The 24,996-nt window shown below is 37.0% G+C and overlaps 1 protein-coding gene across 15 annotated transcripts in view; it reads left to right on the top strand.

The window, feature by feature from the left end:
• Positions 1–24,996, top strand: part of nrxn2a (neurexin 2a) — a 260,155-nt gene that overhangs the window by 10,761 nt on the left and 224,398 nt on the right. For 13 of the 15 annotated variants that reach the window (XM_043221591.1, XM_043221586.1, XM_043221585.1 and 10 more), the window contains exons 2-5: positions 447–467; positions 10,246–10,275; positions 10,485–10,523; positions 19,630–19,644. In XM_043221591.1, coding sequence (XP_043077526.1) covers positions 447–467; positions 10,246–10,275; positions 10,485–10,523; positions 19,630–19,644 — 105 coding nt within the window. The remainder of the gene's footprint in view (positions 1–446; positions 468–10,245; positions 10,276–10,484; positions 10,524–19,629; positions 19,645–24,996) is intronic. The other 2 variants (XM_043221580.1, XM_043221581.1) reach the window with 2 other exon arrangements.

The raw sequence follows: 24,996 nt of genomic DNA, 5'->3' as shown, positions 1-24,996 counted from the left end.
TCAAAGATATTCGAGTAAAGTCTTTAACCACTTAAAAATGACTTTCACCCTCTGAGTTCCTTGAACGCTTATCTTACTGATGCATATGATTTTTCTTGGATCCACATGATGTTTTGCTCCCACACCTGAATATTTATGAAGTGTAGGATTACAAGTAGGCCTACATACTTATTAAACTTATATTTATAGAAGTTTGCATTTTAGCTGCTTCCCATGTAACATTTGGTTCGTAATAGCAGGATTCAGTCGAACGAATGTGATCCATAACCCAACTACGCAAACCATAACCTAACTTGATATTTTGATATGTCAATTACAATGCACCCAGCCTTCAGCAATGACATTTCTTCTTCTCATTATAGGTTTAAAGGCCTGTATGACAAATGGCGAATTCTGTGTTGTTGATTTATTGTTCTCTTTTTTTCTTTCCCATCATCCTGCTGCAGCTCTCCAGCAAGTTTTAGGAGGTAAGACCAATGTTTTGTCTTTTCAGATATCTGATATGCCAGAGCTGATAGCGATGCTGGTGTCGTCCTTCCTTGCATTGTCAGTTTGTACTGCAGTTCTGCTGACTGACTCGAGTGGACTAAAATCACTCACCTGCATGAAACGAACGGCAGATTCAGCAACAGATTGAGCGGCATGTGAGAGTAAATGGTGGAGCATCTATGTTGTGGATTTTATAATGCTCGGCCTCTAGTTTTGCAGGGCCGGAGGCTCGGGGCTCCAGCCCCGCAGCTTTTAAATGATCTCTGAATTAGATCTGCTGAATTAGACCGCGTAAGTGCAACCCAGGCTAGGATTAAGGCAGCTGGCAGTGGTCATGCAAAACCGCTCTGCCATATACAGCTCATGGGGAAGATAAATTGAACCTCGCAGTTAGGGGCGAGAGCGGCGTAGGAGATGAATCCTGCAAGGCTTGACACTTCACAACTCACAAGTTTGAACGCTGGAGAAGATCCCAAGTATATATTATTCTTCCAACACCTTCTGCGTGAATGACAAAACTTAAACGCCACGGTTTGTGATGTCCGCCCTTTTGTTTTTTAGCTCCAAGGACCTCGATATTTTATGTGGATGGATGGGTTGAGTCTGAGGCCTGTGGTAAATTCATCAACTCAATCTTGATTTTCAAAAAAGCGGGCGATGAAAAATTTCTCTCTGATCGAGGGGGGATCCATGATGCCTCGGTTATTTAAAATGTATTATATCGTGCCTCGGAGCTGATGTGATGTCCGGGCTTGAAAATGAGGATGTATTGCATTATTCAGTAGATGTTAAAACACTGTTAACAGATACACTGAAGAAATGTATATCTTTTTTTTGTGAGCAGCTTGAAAATCAAAACAGGAAATGCTATGTAACAGCGGCACAAGTTCGAGGTCTTGAAAAAGGAGCAGCGTATTGTGAAAAGGTCTGCTCTATTTAAAATGTATACTCGATGATGTTATTGAAGCGCCTGTGATCATTGGCGGTGTCTGTATTGTATTCGTTTTCAACAGAGGAAGGTTATCATAAAGGCCACAGTGACACTAGTGGATGACAGAGGCCTTCTTTTACAACATGTGCTTTTAGCCTAGACTTTTAATCATCCTCCGTTTCCCTTGTGAAGAGCTCAAGTGCTAGGACTACGCGGACATCAAATGGCAAGAATTGGACAGGGATGTGCCATATAAAGCAAGTGCTTGTGTCTTTATTGGATTAAAGCTTTCACACAGTGTCAGCACTTTGTTTCCAGTGCAGAACGCATGAAAACAAAGATGACACTCATTCAGGCAAACTCGCAACCACTCTGCTTTTTCCGTCACTTTCGCTAGAATGCAGTGTGACATCTGAAAAGCTCGAATTTAGGTGTCCTATCAGTTTTTGTATGTACGGCATTAAAATTCTGTCACATGGAGATCCGGGGAGTGTTGCAGATGGGTCTGTTCGTGTTTGGGTGGTCACAGGAAGATGGAGGTGTTGTAGCAGAAAGCAGATATGAGAAAATGTGTTTTTGTGTTAGGTCAGATGCCTGAGCCATGTCACTGCTGAAAATGCTATCCGCACGGATTTCCGGGAGGCTTCTTGTCAGTTTGGCGCATGTCTAGTTGGAGGACAAAAAATTTAAGTAAAGCTGGAATCAAGACTTGGTAGGAGAGATAGTCAGGAAGCAATTGATGTTAGCTTATATTCAGAACTCGGAAACATTTTAGCAGGGTTTTTTTGTTTTTTCAAATCCTATTTTTCACAAAAGTTAAAAATGATACTCTTGCAGCATTTATTAATTTGAACTATTTTTGATGCGTCTTTTTTTGTTGACGAGGATACATTAGCTTGATTAATAAAGACACGTGAATGTTTTATTTCAAATAAATGCTATTAAATGCATTGAAGATTGGATTAATGCCTGTTGAAATTCCAGTTAGCCATTATAGAAATGAAATAGAAATCTTAAATCTTAAAATCTTAAAAACCTTTGGGTTACAAGTCCGACTCTCTAACCATTTCTTGTCTAAATGATGATTTGTTAGTGTGTTGCGAACGAACATGCATTACCAATGAAAAAATAGCACTTACATTCATAAATTAACATTTAATCTATATTAATAAATGCTGTGGAAAAAAAAAATACTTTTAGTTTATGATATCAAATGCATTAACTAGTGTTAATGAATTGAACCTTCTTATAAAGCTTTCCCAACTAAACAAACGTCTCATTAAATATTATGCGCTTTGTAGAGCCACAGAAATGCTGTTTAATGTCAGCATCTGCCTTTTTTATAGTTTAATTCTTAGCATCTGCTTTGATGCATTTCAGGACGCTTAAAACCCACCAATCTGGATTGCGACATTTTTCATCCAGTCAATGTCGTTGACCCCCCATATATGCAAATGAGAGTATTAATATACAAATAACAGCGTTTGCAAATGAACAGTGTGAAATTTTGAAACATGACTACCCGGGATTAATTACCAGCCCAGGGTAGAGGAAGTGCAACGAGAAGTAGATAGATAACCCAGGATTACGCTTACCCAGGGTTTTACACAAATCTCTACATCCCTGCAGGAGGCCGTGCTTTGCTCACATTTACACTTGTTACTCCGTGTCGAGGTCATATGACTTGACGGTGTGCGTGTAGACAGCGTGTTTTGGGATGTTGAGTTGGCTCAGTTAGCCGTCTGTGCTCTCATGCATACCGTCAGCTTCAGGATGTTTACAGCCTTATCATACGTCTGCCTCCATCCTTAGAGGAAAAGCTCTTATGTCACTGCTGCTCGCTTAGGCATCGGTGCCAGTCTTGAGTGCAGGAGCGTAATCCAAAGCTCAGCTCTTCTGCATCCAACTTGCGCTCCAGTTAGGTAACGCGGAAGCAGGCTTGACCGCAGTGACCATGACCGTCCGCTGCCCGTGAGAGCAGAGGCACGCGAGGGAACGTCAGAAGAGCGGGTACAGCTGGCACTGCCATGCTCGATCCTCCCAGTACCTCGGTGACCTTGGTATAATCCTCCATCTGAAGGAAAGCCTCCAGGAGTTTCAGACTAATCCCCTCTCCGCATATTCAGAAGTTTCTCATTCAGTGCCGTGCAGGAGCTAATCAGAGATCAGGTTTTGATATGCAGTAGATAGAGAATCCGTTATGGCTCAGAGTTTTATATACTGAGCATTTGCAAAGCATCTTGTCACCAGTAGCTTATGAGACTCTGACAGTCGCCCGCTTCCAGAGAATTCTCAGTGTTCTCAGATGGAGGCAGCATGTGATTTTTCTCTTTTTAAGATATTTGTGATCTTGTGCGTGGCAATAATCCGCCGCTCTACCGCACGACGTTTGTGTTTTTCTGACACATCAAATAAAATCAATCCAGCACACAGGTCATTATTGGAGATTCTGTCTAGTTATTAGTATCGCATTTGATTATTTTGAAATCTCGTCTTTTTATGATAACATGATTTCAAGACAATCTCGATTTACATTTTAGAGCGATAGTTCACCTAAAAATGAGAATTATTTCATGATTTACTCACCCTCAAGTTTTAAATATGGATATTTTTCTCACCCAAATGCATCGCTTCACTTTAGAAGGCCTTCATTAACCCCCCAGAGCCGCGTGGAGCACTTTTAATTATGGATGGATACACTTTTTTGGGGCTTCAAAACCTCAACCCACATTCACTTCCATTATAAAGCTTGAAATAGATATTTTTTTAACATAACTCTGTTTGTTCTCTTCTGAAAGAAGTCATATACACCTAGGATGGCTTGGGGGTGAATAAATCATGGGGTCATTTTCAATCTTGGGTAAATGTGCCTTTAAAGATAACAGAAAACATTATATAGTGGTTAAATATTTTAAGATGCCATTATTTAAAAATGTCAAACTTTTTGGAGTTTGTATTAGGGTAGTTTCTATGAAGTAATATCTCTTAAAGTATCTTAAAGTAATAATTATATGAAATGATGAAATGTTATAAAATGAAATGAAGTGTTTAAATAATAAGACATCTCTAAATTATGAGGTCCTCATTATTGAATCAATATTGAATTCAATCATGATTTTAATTATTTTAAAATAATATCTCATTATTTTGAGACTGTTAAGGATATATTACATTTATTTAACCTAGATACCAACTTGAATGCAGCGTCAAATTGAGTTTTATTTGATTGAGAAATTGAGATGTATCCCTAAAATGATCATATTGTCTTGAAATCACTGATATTATCTTGAAATAATGATAGCTCTCTAAACGTTGTCCCTGTGTGCTGATTTTATTTTATTTCTTATTTTTTTGATGTAGCAGAAAGTGACTTCCATAGATTTCCAAGCATCATTTTGCCTTGTTTCCACAGCAACATAGAGATAGGCCAAAATGTGAGGATGGAATTACGTGGAGTAAATCCCGTAATTACTTTTTCTGTTTGGATGAATATTATGCAACCGCAAAGGCAATATAATAAACGATATTTCAAATTGATTGTCTTGAAATGCACTATGTTCACCAAGACATGCTTATTAAATCACCCCATACATTTTGCAATATGCATTTTATGGGCCAAAACAATCCTTGTAATGGAAACACGTTAACCTAAACAAGCTCTTTTGATTTGCCTGCCATGAATAATTTATATATTTATTTATTTTTGCACGCTTCTTATTATTCCAGCATGCAGTTCGATACCCGCTCGCCATTTAAAAAAAAATATATCTCTCCTCTTCCAGAAAACTGTTTATGAGGTAAACACTTTTATGGCCTTGTTATTGACCCATTTAAACAAATTGAACTCTTGAAAACCACTTTCATCCAGATTAAGGCAGACAGGTGGAGGTGAACGGCCGTGATAACAGAACAGGAACAAGAGGAGCAATGCGAGAGACGAGCAGGCAGGAAGGGAGTGGGTTAGTTGCGCCGACAACGTCATACTAAGGGAGACACGGGAGCCTGTTGCTATGCCAACGCAGATGGGCCACCGCATTTCAATGCAGACGTCCACAGCAGGCCTCTCCACGTCAGACAACGCTGTGGCAATGACGCCTTGCATTTGCATTCTCTGAAAATAAATGTTTACATGAAACATACGCTCCTTTTAAAATACCAACACCTCAAGGCTACCGCCGTTCTGTCCGCTGTTCAGCTCAGTGGGTATGAGCCGCTCTACCTGTTTCATATTAAAATGTGCATCGCTGGGAGGGAAGTCAGACTTCTCCATGAGCCATTACTGTCCGTCTTTATATCTCTCGGTTAAATTAGCTGAATAAATCGCCTCCCCCCTTCACAAATTGAAGAGCGCGAGTGAAATTGACGGTTGTGGGAGAAACGGCTTAATGAAAAAATTCCTTAATGCAACGGCGCATAGCTTTAAAACGTAATAGAACTAAGAGACCGAAATCAATTAATAATTAATAATTATGTCTGACTGTGTGCTTGTTCCTTTTAGTTAAGGCTGTTGAGCAAGAAATATGAATGTAAACACAGTGTAAATGCCTCCATTTCACAGTAGAGTGGCTCCCAAACCTTTTTTCTTTCTTTTTTTTTTTTTTGCAGCGCCGATCGTTGTTTAAATATTTGTTAACAAGGTGTGTGTTGCTTTTTAATTCCTAGGTGGTGTGCGCGCGCTCTATTGCTATCAGTTGACGCAGTTGGCTTTTTCGCTGTACTCCATTATGTGCCAGTTTGTAGGTAATTTCATCTTCATTTTTCAAATTTGAGAAGTCACTGTGGCATAAACTGTTATACGAAACAGATGTGACAGCCGAGATGTGACTAGTGATGGATGGAATCATGGGACAGACACTTTTATAGGCTTTTGTGACTGAAATTAGAATGGATGAGGCAAAAAAAAACACCATTTCAGGTGGCGGAAAAAACTGCTAAAACACATGCAGAAGAAAGTCTGGATGTGGGGTCATTTATAAATAAAACAGATTCTCTTTATGTGCCTAAAAGTGTGAGAGGCGCATAAATGATGGAACGTTTTCAAAGGCGATGCCTTTTAGTACACGGCCATCGTAATGTAAGGTGTCACCTCACCGGACCAGATAACTACTGTATTCAGGCATGTCAAGAACGACATGTTGGAAGAATAGATAGATAGATGGATTGACAGATTCTTTGTGCATAGATAGATATAGGTTTGCTTTTGCCGGTGGCTTGCTTCATTGATGTCCGCGTTTGAGGTTTATAAGTCTTTATTAAGTTGTTGGATTAAACAGGATTAAAAACGAATTCAGTCGCTTTAAGTTAAATCCAAGCGACCCATTATTTACTTTGAAGGTAGATTATTTCTTTAGAAAGTAGAAATTCAAGGACTTTTTAAAACAAACAAAAGAAGATATTCGGTTACAGTTTATATTAGCGTTTAGGGGCAGTGTGTATTTTAAGTATTGGTCACCGTTTCAAGTTTTTTTACCACTTTTATCACCTTTATTCATTCGCTTTAGCTAAACGGTTCTGCGGTGCGACCAAACTACTTTTGTAAATGTACTAATAGTCCATGTGCCCTCTCAATTAATATGAGCTCATAAAAGCAACATGAATAACACTTATAATTATAAAAGAATTAGCAAAATGCCGTTTCAAATGGTTTTTGATGGAGAACAGCATGTCACACTGCAGCACGTCAGCAAAAAAGTATTTAATGCTAGCTATTTTCTGAAATTATTCTTTAAACTAAGAACTCGGCCATTGTATTATGTTAGCACGTACAGTAAGTTCATTATAATAATTAAAACAATTTTTTTTTTTCAACAGCTAAAGCATGCAGTATTATGTAGTGTATGACTTTTAATTAGTCATATTGAAATAATTAAATGATCAAGGGCAATAATCAGAGCCGGGTAGATTAATTTTAGTCCATTACTGATTTCAAATTACATGACAAAAAAATTTCATTAGTAACGTAATTATTTACACAACACATTTGGGATTATATAGTCAGGCTACTTTTAGATTATTTTTGACTGAAATTGTTTATCTTAACTTGTTTAACTTTAATAAAAAAATAATAATTAACTGAGTAATAGATAAGTGAAATGAAAATAAATCCCTTTAAAATGACATCAGTCAAAATAAATACCGCACATATGCGTTTGCCTGCATGGCATATGATTATTATTTAAAATCAAACTGCGAACATGCAAATGTGCTACTACTAACACTAAATGTGTTAAAATCTCAAAAGGTACTTCAAGAAAGGTGAAATATTTGGGCATGCCTGCATTACATATACATAAGAAATAAAGTTTGTGCATTTAAATGTGTTTGAAAGCCTTTTAAAGACAGAAATACGTGGTTAAATAACACTTAAAGTAAAAAAAAAATGTGTTCATCAGTAATTGATGCAATGTTGATCATGTTAATGTTAAAACGCTTAAACCTGAAAAAAAGAGAGAAACAATAAATTATGTATATTATGTAATGAAAAAAGTACCTGCTGTTTTATTATATAACATGATCCAATTACAAGTACTTCATTTTTGGAATCTAAATACGTAATCCAAATTAACATGCAGTCAGTTACTACCCCGCTCTGACAATAATATACTAGAATTAATACTACAAGGCCATTGATTGCTTGAATCTGATTGGCTGATGAAAATTCTTACTTTCAGAGAAATGCACAGCGAAACGTAGTTCCGGGCAGCTCTTTTGACTGCGTTACATGACTTCACCAAATGTTGAGTTTTTTTCAAGGGGCCTTGCAGCAAAAGAACCAAAACCTACAATGACACTGGCCAAACAAACAAATATATTAATCAAGAGGATAAAAACGACAGATCATACCCATATTGCCCCGAAGTTGTTTTATTATGTACGGAAAACACTCCCTCAGACGCACACACGCTAACATAAACGCCAATGCAGTTAGCGCTACTCTGACAATTTGATCAATAACATAAGTTAACAACTTGAAAACTACATGACGTCTCAGTCTTGTAGAAATTATGTATAATTCTAAATACATAACATGAGTATTTCATTATCATTCAAGTATTCTCTTTACTCATTTCAATATCCAAACATATAATGTGACTGTTCAAAGTCGTTACGCAAGGAATAATTAACGACGGGCCAGTGAATTATTCGAAAAATAATGCACACCCGAGGCGGTGATGAGGCCACGTCACAAAGCGAATTGTGCTATTTAAATAAGCAAAAAACCACATCCCAAAGCTGATACTTGTTCTAAAACACTTACATAGGTCTTGCGCATTGTTCAGATACCGCCATTGTGCTTTCCTTAGATATTATCTCCGTGTCATTGTTTACCGTATCCCCTGCGATTTCGCGCATTGCTATTCTTCACGAGTTGCATCTCTTGTTCTGTTGCGCTTTATCGTTTCGCTCTTTTCATTTGTGATATTTTTTTATGGAATTGGCCGCACAATGACTAGTAACTCCCGGTTACAATGATCTATTCTACAGCTACGTTATCTCCCTAATAGAGTGCAGCATAGAAGTAGCAGGGCGAGCGACGGTACCGTGGTAATTGTCAAGGAATCACACAGGAACATCAGAGAGAACAATGGCGCTATAACTCTGCACTCTATAATCATAATATTCCTTTGTTTCACGGAAATGAAACGCATAGGCGATGAGAGCTCCAAGCAGGCCCGGTCTCTTTAAATCCAGGATTGTTTTTGCCATGCAGTTCCTTGGAGGTGCATTCGGAATTCGAAGGAAACATTCTCCCTTTTCAATTAAATATCGCCTTGAATGCAGTTCGGTTCACCAGAGAGCGTTCACAGCTAACATGCTGCGTTCCTGAAGGTAATCATATTCCTCACAACACGGAATAAAGGCGTAAATGGTGTTAATGTGGATCTTCACGAAGCTCGCAGCTTGACGCGTTATGTTTTTTTTTTTCTTTTCTTGTGGCCTCAGTTGCGTACTTTTGTTTTCCAGTTTGTTTACGGCATTTGGTGTGAAACCGAATCTCCTCACCGGTCCTGACCCCTCGATTTTGGTTGGCTCTCATCTGCGTCTGCATAGCAATTCCTCCTGATTGTCTTCTGCGTTTCTCTACGACTCTCGGTCGCATTAGTCGGAGTAAACAGAAAGCACTGCATCGTGATTACAGAACGCAAACTGCCGGATAATGGCTCCCGCATCGGTGTGTGTAATTGATTGGTATTGAGCTGTCAAGCTGCATACATTATTACGGCGGCCAAATCAACTCGCAGGCTTTTGTCTGTTAGTAAGACGATAGACCGTCTGGGACGGGTTGCCTCTGTGCGCTTGGGAGAATTTATCTTGGTCCCCGCTGCTTTTTATGAGACACTTCCCCACTGCTTTCTGATCTCTCTTTGCTATTTTATGAGTCTGTGGCTTTCGAATGCAACATTTATGGGTGTAACTGCTATAGCATAGAAGCGTGTGATCTAAGGAATGCTATTTGCCAAACACTAAATATGTGCTCCATTAGGAGAAAAAGCATTTTTTTTGTGAGCAAGTGCCTTCTCGGCACTTGTGCCAATTGAAATGCTTTTTTCCTCACCCTTTCCCTTCCTTTCCCTTTCCCTTCCTTTTCTTTCTTCCCCCTCAACACCTCTTACTGCCCTCCCTGGAAGAAGTGTGTGTTTATTTTACCTTCCTCCTTTTTTTCCCTCCCCTTTGGTTTCCTTTAAATTTGGCATCCGTGTTTGCCTCAGGATGTCTGTCACAAACTGCAGTCAAACGTTGTGACAATGCTTTTCGTTTCCGCCCGTGCCTTTTTTATGACCCTCTTATTTCTTTTTTTCCTTTTTCCTGTTTTTTCCTTCAAGGTCTGGCGCACCTGACGTTAAAGAGCCAAGGTATGGGGCCTCTCCCGTTTCCTTTTTCTTTTTCTTTTTCAACCCCCCCCCTCCCCTTTTCGTACCAAACCCTTGCTTCCACAACTCATTTAATCTACCTTATTTTCCTTCCATTTCTTTGTCCCGTTGGTTTCTGTGCCCTTTCATTCTCTGCTATCTGTGTGTTCTCCATGTGCGTCTCCTCACCCCTGTCCTGTCCACTGGCCCAGCCCCAGGAGCAGCTCCTCTGATGGCCACTCCTGCAGCAGGTAACGCTCTTACGCTCTCCCTCACATGTTTGTTTTGGTCCTGGTGTTGTGCGGTCACAAACCGTACCCAGAATGCACAGAGCCAGAGCTCTGCTGTCATTCTAGCTGTTTGGCTTTATTAAAACAAGATGAGAGGTTTTGACTGAAAGCTGTCGATTGAATGTGTGTTTTATTTCAAATATGTGCAAATTTCGTTGTTTCTTTGGTTATTACGGGTGTGTACTTGAAATGCAAATAATGTACCCGTTTGAAATGTTTCTTGCCTCTTCTTTCAGCTGAAGCGAATCATTGTGGCGGCTGATAACTGTCATTACACTATCTATTATACACTTCACATTCTTTTATCTGCATGTTCGTTGAATTGCTGCGTAGTCAGGCTAAGCTTTAAAACTGCAATTATTTTTTATAAGAGTAGTCTACCGTGCCGCTGCTTGAAATGCAAAAACACTTCAGTCAGTCATATTTATCTAACAAATTTAGACAGAGCACACTCCCTGTCTGCAGTAATAACGGAAGGCAGCTTGATTCCTTGATTCCCTTACTGACCTGTCAATCTTAATTACTTCAAGTGATTACAGGCCTGTGTGAGATAAGCAGGGTTCGCTAATTGCAGGATTTGCTAATGATTGGTTCATGAAGCTCATATGAAGATGTACGTCTTCATCAAAATAGCAAAAATGTCCCATGTGAGATATATATATATATATATATATATATATATATATATATATATATATATATATATATATACACACACACACACACACATATATATATATATATATATATATATATATATATATATATATATATATATATATATATAATATATATATATATATATATATATATATATATATATATATATATATATATATATATATATATATATATGAAGATAGTATCATTTATTTAATCAAAGATTTTTCACAAAAATTTACTTTTTGCTTTATTCAGCGAGGATGCATTAAATTGATAGAAAATGACTTCGAAGACATGTATAATGTATAACAAAAAAAAATATTGTTTCAAATAAATGCTGTAGTTTTAAACTTTGTACTCATCAAATAATCTTGTAAAACTAAGCCATTTTTAGCTATGGTAGCAATAGGAAAGGTTTATTCAACAAATCAGCAAATTAGAATGATTTCTGAAAGATCATTTCTGAAAGATTCAAAAATTGAATTTGCCATTACAAAATATGTTAGAATCGAAAACTTATAATTAGAAAAAAGTGTGTCTCTTTTTCACAATATTATGTTTTTATTGTATTTTTGATCAGATAAATGCAGCCTTAGTGAGCATAAGAGACTTTGTTCAAAAAACATAAAACAGCAACATTATATTACTGGCCTCAAACGTTCAAGCAGTATGCATACATTTTAGTAAGAAAAATATATTTGAGATATATGCGGTATTTCCACGTCTGTAAGCTTAAACTACATTCATTTATAATATTAATGAAGGATTTTTTTCTCTAGCTTTTCCAATCAATTCGGTTATGCTTATTTTTAGTATTTGAGTTTGTAATCTGGAGACTTCAAACAAACGCTAACATGCTGTAATGCATCATGTTTGTTTATTCTCCTGATTTTTAAGGATTAAATTGGCCCTCTTCCAAAACCTAGCTTGCTGGCCCTGCTGCCTAATGCCTACATAAACAGCTGCCTTCCAAGGCAGCATCCTAACCATAATGGATCCTCATAAGTGACTGACTTGGAGCTCTCCACGGAGGCAGCATCTCAGCATGCCACGCGAATGGCACTCTGGAGACACGACAAACAATTGATTCCAGTAGAGTTTGGTGTTAGCTCGTTGCTAAGCTACTGTCAAGCTACTCTAATAAGCAATACTATACTTGATGCACATACAATTTTGATTTAAATGGATAATTTATATGTATATATTTAAATATGAGAAATCCCGTCCTGCGGTAAGAAGAATACATGCTATTTTCGCTTAGTATACCACATCAGAATCATTATGCTGCCTGCCTTTTGGAGCACTGTGCCAATGATGCCTTAAAACAGGCAGTTTAATATGTTTTTGGAACAGAAACGTTGAATGGCAGTTTGAGCTTAGCCAAAAAGCACGCTGTCTGCCCACCTGGAGTAATTTGACCTCAAGTCAGTCAGGTCCTTTATATTATTCAGACGTACTGTACAGCTTTTCTTTTTTTTGTCCAAAGGATTAAATGGTTTCCTTGGCCCCAGAGTCAGCTGAGGTCAAGACAAGAGACAGCAGAGAAAGAAGACTCTGCCCCTGTGGGCTCTGAAGTGTAATAGAGACTTTTAATTACAGTGTGGGTGGGGGGAATTCGACCCAGCTTGTTAATTATTAGGTACTAATGAGTGACCTTAATTACTAGCAAGGATGCGGGACAGTAGTCTTCAGCAGACTTTATTTACGTTGCACCTTTAACCATTTCAAGCAAGGAAAAAAATGATACGCTCGTAAATTAAGACGTTAAGTACGAGAGTAGCAGATGAGCCTGCACACGTCTTTGCTTCCAGCCTTTGTCTTTTGAGCCGCAGCTCTACACAGAGAAACTAATGCAGCTCGGACCGATGCTGAAGGGATGCAGGCTCATTTTTCTCAGCTCGGCCTCTGGCTGGGCTCGCAGATCAAACGCCAAGAGATTGATCAGTTGGAGAAAAAAGGGACCTTTTTTTGTCGCATTTGCTGGAGTCTCATATTGACTAGAAAACTGGAGGGAGTTTGGACGTCGGTCACATTTTGAAGTATGTAACATTAATAATTGAAGGGACAGTTCACTCCAAAATTCTACCATTAATTACTCAACCTCGTTCTTGTTAGACCTTTGTTCATCTTCGGAACACAAATGAAGATATTTGGATGAAATTCAGGATAGACCGTAATGCAGCTGACACGTTCAAGGCCCAGAAGGTAGCAAGCACATCATTAAAAAAGTACTTGGGACTTATGAAGCTACAAGAATACTTTTCGTGCACAAAGAAAACAAAAATAATGACAATTTCTTGTCTTCTGTGTCAGTCTCTGCCACGTGCTCACAAGAAGAACATGGCACGTGTGGTACTGATGATGCTGGAGCTGGACTTTTTTAACAATGTCCTTATTACCTTTCTGTGCATTGAATGTGTCAGTTGTGTTTGCTGTCAATGCAGGGTCAGAAAGCGCTGGTATTTGTTTTTAAATATCTTAAACTGTGTTCAGAACGTCTTTTGGGGGTGTGCGATTCAGCCCTGCTGATTTTTAAAGTTACATTTTAGTCTGCTTGCGTAGAATCGGCTTTTATTTTATTTTATTTTCCAAGTAATAAGCCGGATAATTAACATGATACTAAAACTGCTTTTTAAACTGACTGTGCATTATCCATTACTTAAAGCATTCTCTAATAAAACAGTTTTTCTTTTTCACAGTATCAATTTGAGACAATATGAGACTGAGCGAACTAATTCTTGTTTTCCCCTTAACAATGTTTGGTATGAGGCACATTATCACACAACATTATTTTTTTTCCTGGAAGGAATTATGTACTAATACGATTTGATAAATGAAAAGATTGATGTCCTCAAATAACAAGTCATTTGTCTTGAGGGGAGGGATGGGGGGCTCTAGCACTATCAAAGGTCTGTACAACAGAAACACGAACAGATGGAAAGTGTTTTTTTTTCACAGTTTTTCTTTCATCACTTGTGAAACTTCCCTGCACGATACCGCCGTAACCTTATTCAATGTGCCTATTCATCCAAAACTAGAGTAATGAGTGCAAGCTGCTAATTGGAAAGAAAATGTTTTGGTAAACAGTAATGTGTCATGGTTGCAACAACGTCCCAATGATGTTTACTTTGCTTGAATTCATTGCACTGTAATGGCGCCTTGATTCAACTCCAGATACTTTATGTTGAGTTGCTATCTCTTCAATCAAAACATTTGTAATTCAGCAATACATTTGTAAGTGTCACCTTCAGCTAGAGCCTTGTGCCCACCCTCATGACAGGCAGCAGTGCGGAGTGCTTTTATTTGGAAATAAACACATTTGTCAGCTAGTGGTTAAGCATTACTTTTTTTTTGTCGGCGCCATCTTGTTGACGTTGACAAAAACGTCTGTTAAAAGTTTTCAGATGGCTGCCATTCTTCTAAAAAGAGAGAAGTATCTTTTGCTTCTATCACAGCAGAAGAGATGGATATCATAACTGTATACCGAACAGATACTCAACACCACTTGTGAAAATTATGTTTCATATCATTACAAATTATATTAGAAGCATTACATTTGGAGTGAACGCTGAAGTGAAATATTAACACAAGTCTTCATTTATTTAGTGTGCCCTCTTTTGCTCTAAAGACAGCAGGAGTCAAACTGCATGAACTCCAGGAGTTTATGTAAAACCTGACGATCGTGATGTTCAGCGTGATTTGAGAATGATGCAAAGAGCATCTTGAAAGCAGCTTCAGTGAAAGCGAGAACAAAGAACCTGTGTGGAATTATTAGAAAATACAATTCAAGTTTATTTGTATAGTGCTTTTCATGATACCGATCGTTGCAAAGCAGCTTTACAAAAAAAATTGATATATTTGGGAGTAGTGGTGACTATGGCAGAAATGTACAGTAGGAATCATGCAGTTAGTTACAAATTACAACAGACGGCGAACACTATTAAGTGCAATGATTATATGTTACGATTAAACGTAGCGAATGCGATTAAAAGTAAACTAGAAAGAGTTTGTGTGTACAGTATGTATGGGCACACTACAGTACAGAGCATTGAAAGGAGTAGTTTAAAAAAAAAATACGATTCTGTCATTAATTACTCAACCTCGCGTCATTTCAGTCTTCTGTTCATTCTTCTGAACACAAATTAAGAAATTTCTGACCCTTTATAAACAGCAAAGCAACTGACATATTCAAGGCCCATAAGGTTAGCAAGGACATTGTTAAAATAGTCCAAGTGATTCAAGCATAATTTTATGAAGCTCCGAGAATACTTTTTGTGCACCAAAAAAAAAAGACTTTACTCAATGATTAAAACCCCAGCTTATCGACATTCTAAACGTTGCTTTTAACTGGAAAGTAACACACGATGTGAAATGATGTATTAGTACGAAAGATTCTTTTTCAAATGAGTATTTTAGTAGCGAGGTTAGCACCTCTTTATTAAAATGCGATGTTAGGATGTTACAATTAGATTATTAAAACCGGACACCTATTGCATGCTTCATATTAAACACGGTATTGTTAAAATACACCTTATATTGTCATCATATACTGTTGTGTACCAACATTAACAGAACATTTCCCCAAATTCGATTTATGATTTTTATGACTTGGGAGCAGGGAGATACGAGATTACGCTGTCATTGATGAGAACGGTATGGACATAGACGTCGCTGCTGCCAGCAGGGTTCATTAAAATCTGCGATCGCGTTGAGCCTTTTGACAAGAGTCCAAGCTTTTCACAAGCTGATCAAAGCTGATTGTGTTACATACGTCTTTCTAAACTCTATTAAAAAGGTTTAAGAGCTGTTAGCGATGCAATACAAAAAACAATGAGCTGATTAGGCTGTCTAATAGGAAGAAATCTGCCTAACCTGCTCGCAAAGTTACCTTCGTGGCTCATCTACGAGCTTTGTTCTGCACCAATGCATTATAACTGTCGATTTTTAACAAAACAGGTTTCCTCAAATGTACCTAACCTAACTATCAGAGGACGTGTTGCTCAACAAGGATTTGTTGTGACTCTCAATTTTAAGGAGACATATGCCGCGAAGCTCCCTCGGCGTGAAGAGGTGAAGTTACGAGACTTCTCAGACAGTTGAAGTGTCCAATGGAGTTAAGAGATTTGCTCTCAAGCTATTTTCAAGCTGATTTGTGAAAAAAATATGAAATTGACTAAATTTGCACATAGGAGGTTTCCGCCCGACAGCGACAATATTCACATACTTTGTCGGTGTTAGAATTAAAGGGTAAAATGTAAATTGGTTACTGAAAATGTATGAATCGGAGATAAAAACAGCCTTTTTAGTCCGCCGAAAAGTAAATTCAGGAAAAATTCATAGTACAGCATATGCAAAACGCACAATATGCGAATATGCAGTCCTAGAGAGTCACGCGAAAAGCTCACATGCTGCATTTGTCCAAACAGTGACACTGACACTGCAAATAAGAGCGTTAACCAAGGGTTTATGATATGGTCATAAATGATATATAATCATTGTTAAACCTGGGTAAATTCTAAGCGGTGTGGAATGTGAAGCATCCCAGGGCAAATTTTAAATAGTTCACATGTGAAAAGCCCTTACATGTTTCCCCCTTGACTTATTTTCTGTTTATTTGCATAACTGTACATTAAATGTCGTCCGATTTTCCACCCAAAACCTATAATGCTTAAAAACAGATACATATGTCATGTATTCATTAAAGTTATGTAACATCCAGTGTCCCTGTGGGAAAAGAAGAGATCACCCCTTTAGAGTCGATGACTAGTTACACTCCCATTAGCAGCAATAACTGCAACAGTTCCTGTAGTTATTTATGTAGTTTATTTTGCAACCCACTCTTGCTTGCAGAACTGTTTCATCCTAGTGACATTTGAAAAATACTTTCTTCACACCTGAAGATCACATAATTGAAACCTTGGAACACCAAAGAAATAAAAGGGGCACAATTTCTGTCCATTTCACCACCAGAATCTCTCTATATTTACTGCTGCAATCCACAACAAAATCACTTCATACAGCGTTAACAAATGTCCACAAACTTCAAAAATTCCGAAGGGAGCAATAACTTTTGTATTATGCATGTATGTATTTATTTATTTATTTATTTTGAAATAAATTCCGCCGTCTTGCCAGTATGTTATCCTTGGCTGTATATTATTTAATATATTTTGTATTGCTTATTTATTATCAGAAGACTTTTCCTAACCCTAATATTTGTAAAGACACAGACTGGCTACAATTTGTTAAATGATAAATGTCTGCTTCAGGTGGCAAATGCACTTGTTTAACAACAAGACTGCTCTCTTTTTACGATGGCTAATCTTGGCAGCACTTTGCCTGTTGTTGCCAGCTGGACTTAGAGAGCGAGTACATTCATCATTTCCCATGTTTCCAGCTGAGGCAGACGCTCATATGGAGTAGGGAAAATGTGACATTTACTAAAAGCATGTTTGTAATTACATACATTAACAACAGCCTGTAGATTTTACTGAGACAGCTTTATCACATTATTCAAAGGCTATTTAATGTATATTTGCATTGATCTTAGGATTTAGGAGCCTTGATACAGTATGTTGTACTGTCCCTATCTCTGCTGTGAGTTCCTTTTTAGTTTAGCAACAGGAACATAAAATGAGAAGTGCTAAAGATTATTTTTTCCAGACCTCAAGAATGTGATCATTTACTGTAGAGGTATACTGTATAATCTTAGAGAACGAGTAAACCACAGGGCATCTTACATGCTGAGAGAACCGCTGTAGTGACCGATATAAACACAAACAGTTACGAATTACATTTTATACAATTTTCTTATAATTTATTTATTTTATTTTATTGCATTTAATTCATTTAAATTTAATTTTATTTTATTGTATATTTTATTTTATTATGATTATTATGATTATAATTTTTTTTACAAATATGAAGTCAGTTTATTACCATTAGATGAACTGTCACAAAATCATCTTGTAAATCGATGGAGAAACTGTGTCTGTCAAACATGTTCTGCTGGAATCAGTATGAAATTAGATGTATGAGAAATGGAGGATGTTCATATTTTCAGGCTAGTTCATGTAAAGTACATTTATTTCGAAAGATAAAACAATCATGAATCACAAAACTACACACACACACACACACACACATTAGTTAAGTATAATGCATTATAACTGAGGTTACAATTATTCATGAGATCATACAATTAGCTCATGCATTACAAGTCATAACTAATGCCTGACTATTTTTATAATGCATTATATATAAAGGCTTTAAGTAGTGTTATTAGCTATTGTTTTGGCAAACTGAAAACTGCATTTGAATGCATAACAGAGTATATGAAACTCGTGTGACAAGCCAGTCCTGACCCGACACACTTGTTTTTGACCCTGTCGATCTTTCAGGCACAAATCTAGCATCGTTATTTTTGTCGACCCTCATTTGAATGTCAGCGTGGTTGTACTGTGTTCATTTGTTACCCAAATAGCCATTGCAAATATGATACAGGGATTTTAGCTTGAATAGATTTTGAAGACAACCTTCGGGATTTGAAACCAACACAGCTAAACCACACCTGTGTAGAAATCACAGAAAGTCAGTTTTATATGTGCGTTTTATTATTCTCCTTTTGGCCAAATTCTTTTGATGTTCTGGTTGATATCATTTATGTGCACAGAGCACTAGAGGAGACATAATTATTTCAGGCAGACCTACTTTTCCTCTAAATTTATAAAATATCGGTTGTACACTTGTGTTTGATTAAGACATAAAACCGATCAAATTTTTTTGCACTCAGGGAGGTTCCACGGAGCCGCCTGCACACACTCCCTCACCACCAGCACAAATTCAGCCGGTTTCTTCAGAATCACAGCCGCTTTGGCTGCCGTTGGAAATACGGCGCTTTTTGTATTCATAGTTTGCAAACAGAGCAAAATGAATTCTTTCAATGTGAGTAATGTGCTATGTAAATTAACAATATTCCAGTGTTCACTAAAAGAACTTTCTCTGTAGGTATTCTGTCATTGGGAAAAAAACTGTTTATACTGTTATTTACTGTAAGAGTGCGTTTTTTTTCCCCTTCGTTTTCGGTTTGATGAATAGGACCTTTACGATTTAATTTCTTTATTTTTAACTCGACCTATTTCTTTTTCCTTTGCGCTCTCTCCATAACAGCGCCAGCTTATTTTAAGATGCCTTCATTCGTATTCTCATGCAAATCAGCATGCAAGCCGGTTCAAAAAGTCTCGATCGTCTTGAGATATTAGCAGTTTACTCTCTGTAAGGACCAAAAATGGGACTAGATGAACGAGAATGAGCAGAGCTTGTGTTTTATGCATCTGTAATCTTTTAACCGAGTTTCCGGAACGCTGCCTCTGACTTTGTGCTTTTGACTTTTTTCTTTCCACAGGTGATCCGGAATCAGGTAAGAATCCTTTTCGCATACCTCTCAATTTTCATAATACATTCTCAACCCTCATCCCTCGAGAGAACGCATGGTTGCCGAAAGCTTTTTGATATGCACGTTGCCTCTGCACAGTCGCAAAGGGCCTAGACGCGGCGTTCAGCGCGTATCCGTTCAAGATACCAGCGAGTTTAACAAGCCATTTTGATTTGAGCCATGGATCGCCATTAACATTTGGACTCACTTTTGTCTTTTTTTTTTTTTTTTTTTATGCAGCTGGTTTTTACGGACAACGGGGACCGCTTGGTCGCTCGCACGAATTGAATCGCAATGTCCCGGGCACGGGTTGCCTTTATCTGTCTATTACATCAGAACAGACAGCTAGAGTGGTCAGGGAGCTTTGAAGTGGCGTGAAAGCTTTTATAAATTTGAACGCTCTTTAGACAACGGCACGGAAAAATAAAAAAGAGACGCGTTTGAGGTGATTGACACACATGTCGGCTTTTCACATCTGTGCCCATCCACGCTGCAATAACCACATTTACCATCCCAGGCAAATATTCTAGTGAATTTCGTCACGCTGTATTTCGGGAGCTCAGATATATTCCTACACACGGCTTCCGTTTAATTAGAGAACTGTATCGCACATCTGAACTCACCGTATCCTCCCCGCCAGGTGACTCAAGATGAAAGACGAGCTGCTTTATAAAATAACATTTTCAGTGATTTGACAGACATTTCCAAGGGATGCATTAGCCATTAGCCACAGCAGTTAAGCGCACACACACTACTCTAGGCCATCGGCGCCAGCTACAGTATGTTATTAAACCTTGTAGTTCAGCACTCTGATCAGCCGCGTTTGAATTTTTGAATAGCGCGTTTTAATACAAGTTCCCTAATGTTTTTAAAAAATGCTCATTAATCATAAAAAGAATGGCAATAATGAAGTAATTATGATAATTAAAGTTTTCAAATGTTACAAAAGATGTCAACTGATTACAGTTCTTTTTTCCGTTTGTCAGATAATCTTGAGAAAAGTAGGCCTGCAAAAAGACAGCCTAGACTCAGCAGTCATGCACTGAAGATAGATGATTTCAACATTTCAATATGTTTAATTAGGAATGACAGAAATGTTTCTTAAACCAAAAATGAAAAACTGGAACAGATTTTTTTTTTAAATTGTAAAAACACTTCACAATTTAAATTCATGTATTATATATTTCCTATTCATATAATATGAATAGCAATAGTTGCAAATTATGTTGAGATTTTCCACAGAAATGTCAAAGGAGAACAATTTTGTACTGAGATTTTAAAGTTGGGTAATACTTTAATAGGGAACACACTCACTATTAACTAGGATTTTTTTTTTGCTGCTTATTAATAGTTAGTGAGGTAGCTGTAGGATTAGGGATTATTAGGATTAGAATAAATTCATGTTTGTGCATAAATATGTGTAAAAGCCACTAGTTAAGAGATCCTAAAATATTACTGTAACTAATCACAGACAGGTCAGTTTGCTCCATTGGTAATATTACTTATTTTAGCTGCATTTAAAAAAGTGAACCGTTAGTTAGTTAATTAAATGTATTTAAATGTAGCTAACAACTAAAATAAATTGATTGTACCCACATACCTCAAAAAATGTAGTAAATTCAATTAATCTTCATTCTAAAAAAAAGATTCTTATCAAGTATTTCCTCTTAATTGTTAAAGTGCTCATTTAAAATCATCAGTTATGAATTGCAACAAAGTCCTGTTATGTGACCATTTTATCCTAAAAATGATAAATAAAAACTCCCAGCACAGGTTTATTACTGATCAAAATAAGGTATTTTATATATTGAAAGTAATTCTTTAAAATCGTGTAAACAGTGTTTTAATATTTGTGTGTGTATATGTGTGTATATATATATATATATATATATATATATATATATATATATATATATATATTTTTTTTTTTTTTTTTATATATATATATATATTTTTTTTTATATAATTTCCACTGTGTGCTTGAGTTAATTAGGCTAATTATCTCATTCAAGGCTTTCGTCTCATGCGCAAGAGTGACTTGATGGATTATCGTGGCAGTCTTGGATGTTTGCTTCTTTTTCCCTCTAAGAAAAGAATGGCTTTTTTTTTTGTCCTTTGTGTGGTTTGGTTGAAATGTTCTTGTTTCCAGTTCTGTAAAGCTGGTTAGCAAACAGGGTGACGTTTGCCTAGACATCTTTAATAATAAACTCTGTAACTAATTTTATAGTTTAGCTTTTTTTGCAGTAAAGATGAAACCTCTTTAAAAAGGCAACGCTCTGTTATGTTCTGTTTGTTGTGGGTGATTTTATAACTAAGGCCACCGGTCCTCCATTCCCATGTTTTGCCACAGACTATCTAAGATGCATAAACACAAAAAGGCTGACGTTTAAGACGTTTCTGGCAACGCTCTTAAAGAAAGCCCTTGCCTCAGGGATTTTTTCCACCTTAGGGAGACCCTAAAGTCAAACCACTTTAGGGTTTTCTTACAACCGGGCCGTGATTCTTATTTGTAACAGTAATATTCAATCAATTTTACCTCTTTGTCAGCACAACATACTGAAAACCATGCTTGTCTGAGTTAGCAACCGTAGCCAAGAGGGGCGGAGCTTAGAGACAGGTCATTTCTGAAACACAGTTCTCAGCTTGTTTTAATGCACAGCCTGTGTAAGAAATGCTTATAACTTGCAGAAATTAGCACTTATAACACACAGGTAAATTAGCAGGTGTTTTCTGTACTAGAATTTAGGGTCATTGGGTGTCAACACAACTAAAGGTCCTCTTCTCAAATTTTTGTTTTTTTGCTATTTTATTTTATTTATTTTTTTATGAAAGCCAAAATATAAAATGTCACGGATGTATATATTTACTGTGTAATCGACTATTTTGTAGAGGGTGGGCAAAATGTCAAATTTTAACTAAGATACAGAGATTCAAGATTCAAATTAAATTAAAACATTTTTTTTAAACATGTTCAGTGGTCAAAAACCAAATGTGGGTCACTTTGAATATGATACTTGTTTTCTTTTCAAGAGGGCTATCTGAAGAAACAAACTAGAGATGTATCTAATTTCCTTCTGTGAAGTTGGTAATATTCCTTCTGAAAATAGGTCATCTTCAACAATCTGGACTTGGAGCCTCATTGAGGTCCCCATATCTCTGAATGATATAGGGCCAAAACAATTGATAGTAAAATATAATTCTATGAAGAAATAGAATCTTTTTAATATTGTAATAATATCCATTTTCACCTTCATTGTTGTTTTCGGCATTATGCCATAAATGCTCTAAATTGGCCTTAACTCGTATTGAACTTGTATTGAACGCAGAGCAGCATTAAATAATTTAAATTCAGTTATTATAGTAATTGGTCAAACTTTATATTAGCTGGCCTTAACTACTATGTACCAAATAATAAGTACAATGTACTTCATATAGTATTGCAAAACACTTTTGCTGCCATTGGAGTGGGATACAGGTAAGGTTAGGGTTTGGTGGTATGGGTAGGTTTAAGGGTGGGTTAAGGTGTAAGGGATGGGTCAGTAGTGTAATTATAAATGCAACGTACAAAAATGTGTTACAGACATAATTACATATAGCTATTTATAAAAATATAAGTACAATGTAATAATTTTATGACCTTGTAATTATATTATAAACTATAATAATAAAAAAAAGATTATAGTTAGAGGCATACAAACTTTGGAAGAAGATTATTTACCTATATTTATAGCACTCAGCCAGATATTTTCAATGCGGTTGTTTAGATATTTCTCGTTTCAATATTATTTGTTTTTCAGACATTCCTGTTCACAAGAAAAGAAGTATCATATTTATGTAAAGTGACCCACATTTGGTTTTTGACCACTGAAAAATTCAATGATTAACTCCTGGAGCTATATTTAAATTCCAGTATCTCTAGAACCGAACAGGGCTTTAAAAATGAAGATGCCCAAAGGAAAGTTTGTTAAGACCCAAGATTTAAAAGGCAATTCAGATATCTTTAATGCTTCTTGAGTTACAGGCATGCAAACATTGGAGAGTAACTTGAAAAGTGCTTTTTGTCCCATTTTTGAATGATCACCACTGACACGTAATGCAACAAAGACGTCTCTCTATTGTGGCACGCACTGTCGAATGTACCTAAAAGAAAGACGCATTACTATTCGATAATAAATTTGTTGTTCTGTGTTAAATAACAAGCGGTCTATCACCTGAATTCATGTTTTATGGCGAGCACTTGTGCACAATGCACAGATGATCAAGCACTTTGTTTGGGTAAAAGCACAAAAAAACACACACAAACTTGTCTTTGCTCTTTATATGCAATGACTTTAATGAACACCGCTTTGGTTTTATTAAGAACAAATGTATATACGAGGATGGATTAGAACCTGCAGCTTCAGAAATGCTTGACAGATGTTCTACCACTAACGTTCTCTGCATGTATTGTATTGTATTATTAATATTTCTATATATATAATGATATAGCAACTTTGTTGTCAGGGCCCCGCGGTCACTGAACAAAATATCACTTAACATACTTTTACACATAAACATCCTAAACATACTTCCATGACATTTTATATTTAGCATTTTATCACTATACATGTTTATCTTTCTTTATAAAATATTATCAATCGAAAATAAGAGCCTGGGAAATTTCTGATAGTTGGTTGACTTGAACGTTTCTTGTCATATTTTCTGTTTTTACACTTTATCGTCTCACAGGTCTAAATCTTCGAGGATTCTTCTTTGGCTCAGATGGTGGCTTTAGTATGTTTCTTCATCACTCTTCTCCGGATGAGAGAGAGACAGAGGTGGGGGCCCCGGCTGTAATATGTTATGGGGGAAGGGGGTCTTATCGTTTTTCAGTTGGAGTGGAATAATGAAAAGAGAACTTTGTTTTTAATTAAAGCGGGACCTTTGGGCATGATTAAGGGGCTAGTGATTAATCACCTCTCTGGTCCACTGAAGAGGCTGTGCAGGTCGGCCCGAAGCCGGTGAACAGGAATGATTTACCCATGAACCCTCCAGAGATAGGCCCGTGTTTAGACCGAGGCTCCGCGGGACCCTTCGATGCCATTTTACATACAGATATGAACCGGTGTGATATTTTTGGAGTGGATTTCCGCAAATGAAAGGTCAGCAGTGTAATATGAGTGTGTGTCGGATGCAGATGCACGCAGGAACGCTTGTAGGAGTGGTAATATATCATAGTGAGTTTAGTGGCAAAGCAGAACAGCTGACTCGATTTTAACACCCAATGTCATGTTCAAGAGTAATGTCTGCATTTGAAATTATAAGCTTGACCTGTCTAGTGCCGATTTTTAATAATAT

Source organism: Puntigrus tetrazona, chromosome 21 (genome assembly GCF_018831695.1).
Source record: "Puntigrus tetrazona isolate hp1 chromosome 21, ASM1883169v1, whole genome shotgun sequence".
Lineage (NCBI taxonomy): Eukaryota > Metazoa > Chordata > Actinopteri > Cypriniformes > Cyprinidae > Puntigrus > Puntigrus tetrazona.
This window is presented reverse-complemented; position numbering and strand designations above follow the sequence as displayed.